General features: G+C 45.7%; 1 protein-coding gene across 6 annotated transcripts in view; it reads right to left on the minus strand.

Moving 5' to 3' along the window:
- The window catches only part of Znf655 (zinc finger protein 655), a 17248-nt gene extending 12200 nt beyond the window's left edge, over positions 1 to 5048 (minus strand). For 2 of the 6 annotated variants that reach the window (XM_050132729.1, XM_050132728.1), the window contains exons 1-3: positions 4679 to 4905; positions 3042 to 3201; positions 1270 to 1355 (exon numbers count right to left, since the gene is read on the minus strand). In XM_050132729.1, the coding sequence (XP_049988686.1) occupies positions 1270 to 1355; positions 3042 to 3174 (219 nt within the window). In that variant the 5' untranslated portion in view covers positions 3175 to 3201; positions 4679 to 4905. The other 4 variants (XM_050132726.1, XM_050132724.1, XM_050132725.1 and 1 more) reach the window with 4 other exon arrangements.
- Between the last annotated feature and the right edge of the window lie 3733 nt (positions 5049 to 8781).

The raw sequence follows: 8781 nt of genomic DNA on the forward strand, positions 1-8781 counted from the left end.
AAAAAAAAAAAAAAAAAAAAGATTTAAGAATTTAGCCTGCCTAGTATGGGATGTCTTGGGCCTTCTGCTGCATGGGCTATGGTTGCTTGGGATTACCACCTAGTAATGCACTATAATGTGTAGTACCCAGAGTGAGTCACAACTTTAAATGAAGTCTCTCAAACCTGTCTATTTGGAGATGAGTTTGAAGATCTTAAAAAGTGAGAGACTACTCAACAAGAGAGATTTTAGCTTTTCTGTTAAATGTGTGTTTCTTTAATCAGAACAGAGTCCAAGGGGTTGGGAAGATCCTTAAGACTCTCACTTAAAAAAAAAAAAAAAAGTAGCCAAAACTCAACCAAATTTCTCTCTGCTAACAGGAAACAGATGTCCTGGGGCTGGAGAGATGGCTGTTAAGAGCACTGCCTGTTCTTCCAAAAGTCCGGAGTTCAATTCCCGGCAACCACATGGTGGCTCACAACCATCTGTAAAGAGATCTGGTACCCTCTTCCAGCCTGCAGGCATACACACAGACAGAATATTGTATACATAATAAATAAATAAAATAAATATTTAAAAAAAAAAAGGAAACAGATGTCCTACAAAAGCAAGAAACATGAACTGGGGATAAGGAGTAGAAAGAAGGTCTCCTCCTGATAACCAAAAGGAACCCTAAATTAACCCTCCCAGGAGAGGACCTTAAAAATGGAGGGCTGAAACCTGAAACTTGAACATACTCTATGGACCACCTCGAAGACCTCACACCTACTCAGAAACAAGGAAGAAATTCAAATATTGAGCAACAGGAGGGTCCTTACCCAGTGAAACTATGTTTCCATAATTCTCTAACATCACTTCTCTGTAGAGCTCCCTCTGAACAGGGTCCAGGCATCCCCATTCCTCTCGAGTAAGATGCACAGCCACATCCTCGAATGTCACAAACTCCTGAAATAATAATTCTGGCTGCTTTCAGGAACGGGCTACCATTATAAGCACCATGGCCAGAGAATGATGAACATGACATGACACAGAGGGCATCTAGTGGCTATTGAGAGAGAGCAGACTAGAACCTAGAGAATAAATCCCGTAAGTGCCCATCACAGTATTGTGAACACAGGTGGTGGGGAGACAGAAAACTTGTTCATGTCAAATCCAGGTCTCTGAAGAGGATCTGTTCCCAAACTGCTTCTGAAAAGATTCCAGGCAAGTTTAACAAATGTAACAAAAGAGAGGCCACACTCAATCAGCAACAAGAAACCCTGAGGAAAAACAGAGGGTCCCTCAGCTCACCTGGTACCTGGCTGTCAGGAGCGCAGCTGCCTGGTCTCCTGGGCTTCCCTCATGGGGAAGAGCAGGCACCTGGGGAACAGGTGGAGCTGAGGGAGGAGAAAGGAGCCAAGAGTGAGAGCAGCCTTTTCACTGGGCTCCCTCTTCAGAAGATACTTCTCCTGCCCAAAGCATGTGTGGCATCATCCTTCACATCATCATTCTAGTACAGTCAACAAACATTTACCAGGTTTTAGGTAAGTCCACTCCTCCTTGGTAGCTTACATATGTTTAAGATTGTGATATGCATTTTATTAGGGTTCTCACTTTATCCTCAGGACATCCTCCCAAAAGGGCAAGCATTACACCTGTCGTTTGATGAGCAAAGCAAAGAATAAAGACAGATAACATTTCCTGGCAAACCTGGTCTACAAGTGAAAAATATGGCCTCAAAAAACAACAAAACGAAACAAAACAAAACAAAACAACAACAAAAAAAGAAACCACAGAAACAGCAGCAAAAAGAATGAAGACCTAGCTCAACTGGTGTAGTACTTGCTTGGCACGTATGATGCTCTGGGTTTAATGCCCAGCACCATATATTGGGTATGGTAGCAGCTAGAAAGTGGATGTAGAAGAATTAGAAGTTCAAAGTCATCAAAGCAAAGCAAAGTTCAATGCCAACCTGCACTACATAATAAGACTGTCTCAAGAGTTGAAGGGGACCAGGTGTGGTGGCACAAGCCAGTAATCCCTGAACTCAGGAGGCAGAAGCAGCAGAATTTCTGCGAGTTCAAGGCCAAACTGGTCTACTCTACATAGTGAGTGTTCCAGCCCAGCTATGTAGAGACCCTATCTCAAAACAACAAAAAAAAAGTTGAAGGACTTGAAGTGATTTATCCAGAGTCAGACTTTTTAGCAAACTTTTGATATTTTGCCAGATACCATTTACTATAAACTCCATATGCCTTCTTTTTTTGTTACTGGGCACTGTTCTCTGCAACCACTGTATGAAACTTTCAGGAACAAGGAACATGTTTCTTCATAATCCTTTACATGCTACAACAAGGCCCCAACAGCACCCTCCACTTAATGCACTTAACGGCTGCTAACACACAAGTTATTTCAGGCACTAGCATTGGTAAGATACAGTTCTTACATAACAGAATCAGCAGCTAAGTACTAGTAATGAATGCCTACAATTCTAGCAGTTGGAAGACTGAGACAAAATTCATCCAAGTCATGGGCTGGACAGTACTAGGCCAGGTAGGACTATGTAGCAAACCTACCTTGGGGGTGGGGGGAAAGATTGCCAAACCTACCTATCTAATAAATGTACATGAATGTACAGTTAATATGTAACATTTGTGCATTTAAAAGGACACTGTGCTCAAATTAAATGGTTGCTTTCTTGACCAAAATTAGATAATTCACAAACTGCAGTTGCAACGGAATAAATCATCAGCAAAGAAGACACAAAGTGAAGGGAACACAGGGAGGGAAAGGTTCTTTCTGAGTCTATGAGGAAGTGAAAACCAGGTAAGGCTAGTGAGATGTGGCAAAAGCAGCCTATCTTAAAAAATTATTCGGGATATGGTGACAGGTCCACATTTTCTAAAGGACAAACAGCCAGGGCAGGACAGAAGTGCCCAAACCAGGAAGGAATCCCTTCTGTCCCTCCCTTCCAGTTCTTCCTCTCAGGGCCATCTTCTGACTCCAGCCCTTGACCTCTCACCAGGCCTAAGAATCCCTTAATACTCCCATTCTCCAGGAAATAAGTGTTGTCTCCGCCTTACCCCCAGGGAATCCCTGCTCCATCTCCGTGTCCTGCAGAAACTGAAGCTCTGGGGAAAGACATTCAGACTGGCTCTCCAATGACTGAAACTGGACCCTTGGTGATCCTGCTGCTTCATGGGATATTTCCTCCATCCCTGTTCAGGAGGACAATGACCATCACTGCAGGGTGAGAATAGGAGAAATTACTTAATATATATGGATAGATATTTAAGAAAAATTAGCAAAAAATAAATTTTAAGGTCAGCCTGGTCTACAGGGCATGTTCCAGGACAGCCGGAGCTACACAGAAAAACCATCTCAAAAAACAACAAATAGGGGGCTGGAGAGATGGCTCAGTGGTTAAGAGCATTGCCTGCTCTTCCAAAGGTCCTGAGTTCAATTCCCAGCAACCACATGGTGGCTCACAACCATCTGTAATGAGGTCTGGCGCCCTCTTCTGGCCTGTAGGCATACAGACAGAACATTGTATACATAATAAATATTTTTTAAAAAAGTAAAAAAAAAACAACAAATAAACAAACAGAAGTACTCGATTCCAGGTGTCACTGTCCACAGAGCTAAGTTCCTCTAAATGCAATTAATTAAAAGTGCATAGTAATTTGGGTGCAAAAAGGAAAAAAAAGGTTACCAAAATAATAGCCAAGCGGAGGTGGTGCAAGCCTTTTTAATCCCAGCACTCGGGACTTGAGGCAGGCTGATCTCTGTAAATTCGAGGCCAGCCTGGTCTACAGAGAGAGTTCCAGAACAGGCTCCGAAGCTAAAGAGAAACCCTGTCTCAAAAACAAAGTTACCAAAATAAATAGCAAAAAGAAAAAACGGGAGCTGAAAATACATACAGCTCAAGGTGTGAGTATTTCCTAGTGTGGACAAGGTCCTGACTTCAATCCCTAACACCCTTCCATACACACACACGAAAAAAAAAAAAACCGGCATTATTCAGTTTCAAAATTTAAAACTCAAACTGTACAGTCTAAGAATTCTGCAGTATTCTGACTCTACTGGAAATTCCAAATCTGAGGTATTAAAGTGTGTGTGTGTGTGTGTGTGTGTGTGTGTGTGTGTGTATGATATATGGCTGGGCCTGTAATCCCAGAACTTGGAAGATGTAGGCAGGAGTTCCTATTCAGGAGTTTAAGGCTAGATTCAAGGCTGTCTCAAAAACAAAACAAAATAAGCTAGCCTCTAAAATTAAAAAAAAGAAAAAGAAAAGAGAATCAACCAGTACAGTCGCGTACATCTCTCCATAGGGCGTTCTAAGTATTTGGAGGCTCAAGTTCAGACCCGGAGAAACACGCCAGTTAAGATTACTCATTGTTTTTCTCAAAAGCAGGCCCCTTAGGAATTCTGTGGTAACCGGTTCTGCAGTACTCAACGGGCCTGACGGCTAATGACACAACCCACTTTGGAGACGGACCCTCAGGGCAGGCTGGTGGGACCGCCTGGAAGCCGCACGAGGAAGGCTTGCGGCGTGCCCGGTGTCCTTCAGACCCAAGGACGCGCTCACGGTTCCGTCCACCTTCCACCGCCCCCCGTGACGCTCCCGGCCCGTCCACAGGCCTCGCCCAGAGCCGCCCTCCATCCACTTCCCTTTTAGGTGAAGGTTCGGTCCCCAGAGGACGAAGTAGGCCACACCAACCTAGCTGCCACCGGGGCCCGGCCGCTAGGTTCGCCAGCACGGGGCCACTCCGGTTCCCCGGACTCGGCGACGAACCCGGGCTGACGAGAAAACAGGGCCGCGAGCTCGGCCCTCCGCGCGCCCGGGCTCCGAGAACAGCCGTCAGCCGGAACGCGGCGCCTCCTGCGCGTCCGCCGCAGACTAAACAAGCGGCCGCTCCCACGGCGACGCGACAGCGGTTCCGGGGGACTCACCCAGGTGGAGAGGCGGGTCTAGCGACTGTCCCGTCACCGAGACGCTCCTGGCTGAGTAGCGCCAGCCTTTCCAGGGCCACTCTCGAATGCCCCCAGGCTGGCGCTCGCGTCACTTCCGGCGGCGGAAGTGCACGGGAGGGCGGCTCCGGGGGGAGGTTCCCGGATGAACGGCCGAGACTCGAGGCCTCTGGTAGGAGGACTTCAGGATCTCTGGACGAGCTCTTGGTTACTTATTTGCTTGTTTTTTTTTTTCTTTTTTCTTTTTTTTCAAGACCAAACTGAGGTCGCACGGCCCTCCCTGCCGATTGGGGTCCATCTTACATCAGTAAGGAGGGCGACAGATGTTGGAAAAGAGCCCCTGACTCGTCCCTGTCACTATCAGACCCTTGACGCTGGCCGCCGGGAAAGTCCACAAGGATTCCTGGGCAAAGTGTGAAATAACACTAATGACGCCTTCTCGGGCCCTTACAATACTGGTTTGGGTGGGCCTTGATTCTTCTGGGAAGTGTCTGACCCCAAATTACCCACAGAAGAGGACGATCTAGGTGAAGGGAACTTCTTTACTTAGCGGGAAGGAAAAGTTAAAAGTGGCTCCTTTCTGACTCAGGCAGAAAACAGCAGCAAATGACCTTGCAGGTGTAGTTTTTAAGAGGAAAGTGGGAGATCTGGGTTAGAATGGGCTAGGGCGCGATGATAAAGGAGATGGGAGACAAGAGAGTAGGGGACACGGGAAAGGGGTATTTGTCCCAGAGGGACAAAAGACTGCCTCTGGATAGAGCGCAGACGGACTTGGCGCATAGACAAATGGTAGTTTATAAAAGTAAAGGGGGAAACCCTATGTTAGGACGAGGTGTTAATTTTAATTGGGCATGTTAATTAGGTGAGCCAAAGGGGGCTTTTTATTTCTGGACTTCAATACTTTGATAGCTGGACCTTGGTAGTCTCAGGAGGAAGTGGCCAAATAAGGGAATAGACCTTGGAGGCTAGCTTCAGGAATGTAATCTAAAGGTTTTGAGCAAGGTACAGGGAATGGGGGAGAAGGGCAAGGCCTGCCAGAGCCACACGTTCGAGAGCTAGTGTCCCTTCAACAGGTGTTGCCCTACTGGGAAAGAGCAAACACATTTTTTTCCCAAGAGGATTCAACTGAAGTCACCAAGATTTTTCTGTCAGGCAGTCCTTTGGGATTCGCAACCCCTTCCTCCATGTTTGCTTCCAAGCCACCGTGAGTTGAGCAACTTCCTCAGACATGAGTTCTCTGCTGCTGTGGGCTGCTTCACTAGGCACAAAAGGAGCCAGTTTAAGTGAGGACTGCCTGAAGCCGTGAGACAAAAGGAAATCTCCCTTCAGAGTTGATTACAAGGCTAAGACTGCCATAATTTTATTATGGTTTCCCTGGAAAGAAACCAGTGATGCCCAGAATCTTGTAATTTATAAACTTATAGCTATCTAGTATTCTACTAACTGCTACTTAAATCAAGTATTTAAAAATACTGCCCAGGGACTTAAGCGATAGCTTGGTGTTTAAGAACACTGTTACTCTTGCGAGGATAAAGGTTCAGTTAGTTCCCAGAGCCCATACTGTGGCTAACAACCCTCTGTCACTCCAGTTTCAGAGGAAGATCTGATGCCCTTTGACCACTGGGAACACTGCACACCCTTGGTACTCAGATATCCATACAGGAAAAACACGGGAAGCAGAGGCAGACGGATCTCTGATTTAGAGACCAGCCTGGTCAACAGAGTTCCAAGATGGCCAATGGTGCGCAGAGAAACCCTGTCTGCAAAAAGACAAAAAACAAACAACAAACATTAAGAACACTTAAAATAAAAATGAATCTTCTTCAACTTGGAGAAATGGCTTAGCAATTAAAAGCCCTAACTGCTCCTACAGAGAACCAAAGCTCAGTTTCCAGCACCCATATTAGCTCACAAGCACCTGTAACTCCAGATCCAGAGGATCAAATGTTCTCTTCTGGCCTCCCTCATACGTGGCGCATGCAAGCACACACAAACAAATCTTAAAAGAAAAAGATACTGCTATTGTGGTGGCCTATGCTTGAAATCCTAGGACTCAGGCAGAGGCAGGTGAATCTTGAGTTCCCAACCTAGTGAGCTCCAGGCTATCCAGACTACATAGTAAAACCCTGCTCAAAAACAAAACTAGTAGGAGGATGAAAGAAAGAAATCCGAGCTTAAGCCTCATAACAGGGTTTTTAAAAAGTGAGTGTATGCATGGGCGTGTGTTTATGGGAAGCTTTACATGTGTTGTGTCTGTGTAGGTGTGGGTACATGTGTGTGCATGTGTAAGTGGCCATCCCTCAGGCACTAACCACTTTTTTAAGGCAGTCTATCACTGCCCAATTAGGGTAGGCTGACAGCAAGCCTCAGGGATCTTCCTGTTTCTGCCTCTGCAGTAGTGGGATGACATCACCTGACTGGGATGATGACATATCACCTGACTGCTGCTGCTGCCTTTTTTTTTTTTTTTTTTTTTTTTAGGCAGGATCTATGTAGTCCTGGCTGTCCTACAACCCTTAGATGTGTCTGCCTCTACCTCGTAAGTTCGGGAATCAAAGGTGTGGGCTACCACACACAGTGAGGCTTCATTTTTTTTTTAAACGTGGGTTCTGGAGATTGAAGTTCGATCAGTATGTTCTTGCAAACCCTTTATCAACTGAGCCATCGCCCCAGCTGTCACTCTGTCACTCATAGCTTTATCTCAGCCCTTTCTGCTCTTCCCTGCTGCTTTGCTTCCTAGTAGCAGCGTGTCTGGGTATTCTCCCTCTTTTTAACTCCAGGAAGTAAGACTCTTGTTGGAGACAGAGTCTCCTGTAGTAACCCAGGCTATCTTGGAACTCACTGGGTAGCCCATACCGCCCTTAACTCAAGATCCTTCTCTGCTTCCCAAGTGCTAGTAGGTTTATTGATGTGCATATCTTAATGCTGGCCTTGATACCACCTCCCTAGTCACCAGCTTTATTTGGGTATGGGCATATGTCATATTCTGGCTTATAAGACATGGGGGTGATCCACTGGGATATGTTTGTGGAGGTTTCCCTTGCTCTCAGAAAACATGAGGAATGGGAGTGAGTTTGTGGTTTTTGTTTTGCTTTGGGGTTTGTTTGGTTTTGTTTTGTTTTTTGAGACAGAGTTTTTTTGTTGTTGTTTCGACATCCTGTGTATCAGAGCTTTAAGCCATAGGCCACATCTTAGCAAAAGTAAGTACTGTGTACCTCTGACAAGCAGCAAAAATGACACACCTCGTTGGATCTGGTAGTAAGTCCAGCACTTTGGCATGAGAATTGCCACAAGTTTGAGGCCAATTTTGGGAAACAGTGAATCCTAGGGCAACCTGGGTTGTAGTGAAACCCTGTCTCAAAGAGAGAAAGGGGTCAGGAAATTTCAGCAAGATGGCTCAGCGTGGGGGAGATGCTCAGTATGAGAACATACAGACTTAAGTTCATGACCAGACTCTCTGAGGAGACAAGACTTTTTTCTTTGTTTTGTCAATAGAGGGGTTCTCTGTATAACCCTGGTTGCCCTGAAGCTCTCTGTAGACCAGACTGGTCTCAAACTCAGAGATCTGCCTGCCTCTGCCTCCCAAGTGCTGCGATTAAAGGCATGCACCACCATTGCCTGGCTGAGAAATGACTCTTGAGAATCAATATAAGAATAGAATGGGCCATATGTGGTGACGCGTGGTGCATGTCTTTCTTCCATATACTCCAGAGGTCTACTTGGAGAGTTCCAGGCCAACGAGAACTATGTAGTGAGAGCCTTGTAAAAAAAATATAGATAGATAGATAATATTTTAATTTATATGCCTGTGTCTGTGTGTGGGATTTGTATATGTGAGTGCAGGTGCCCAGG

The sequence above is a fragment of the Alexandromys fortis genome, unplaced genomic scaffold (assembly GCF_014885135.2).
Source record: "Alexandromys fortis isolate MF-2015 unplaced genomic scaffold, M_Fortis_MF-2015_v1.1 scaffold_444, whole genome shotgun sequence".
Taxonomy (NCBI): domain Eukaryota; kingdom Metazoa; phylum Chordata; class Mammalia; order Rodentia; family Cricetidae; genus Alexandromys; species Alexandromys fortis.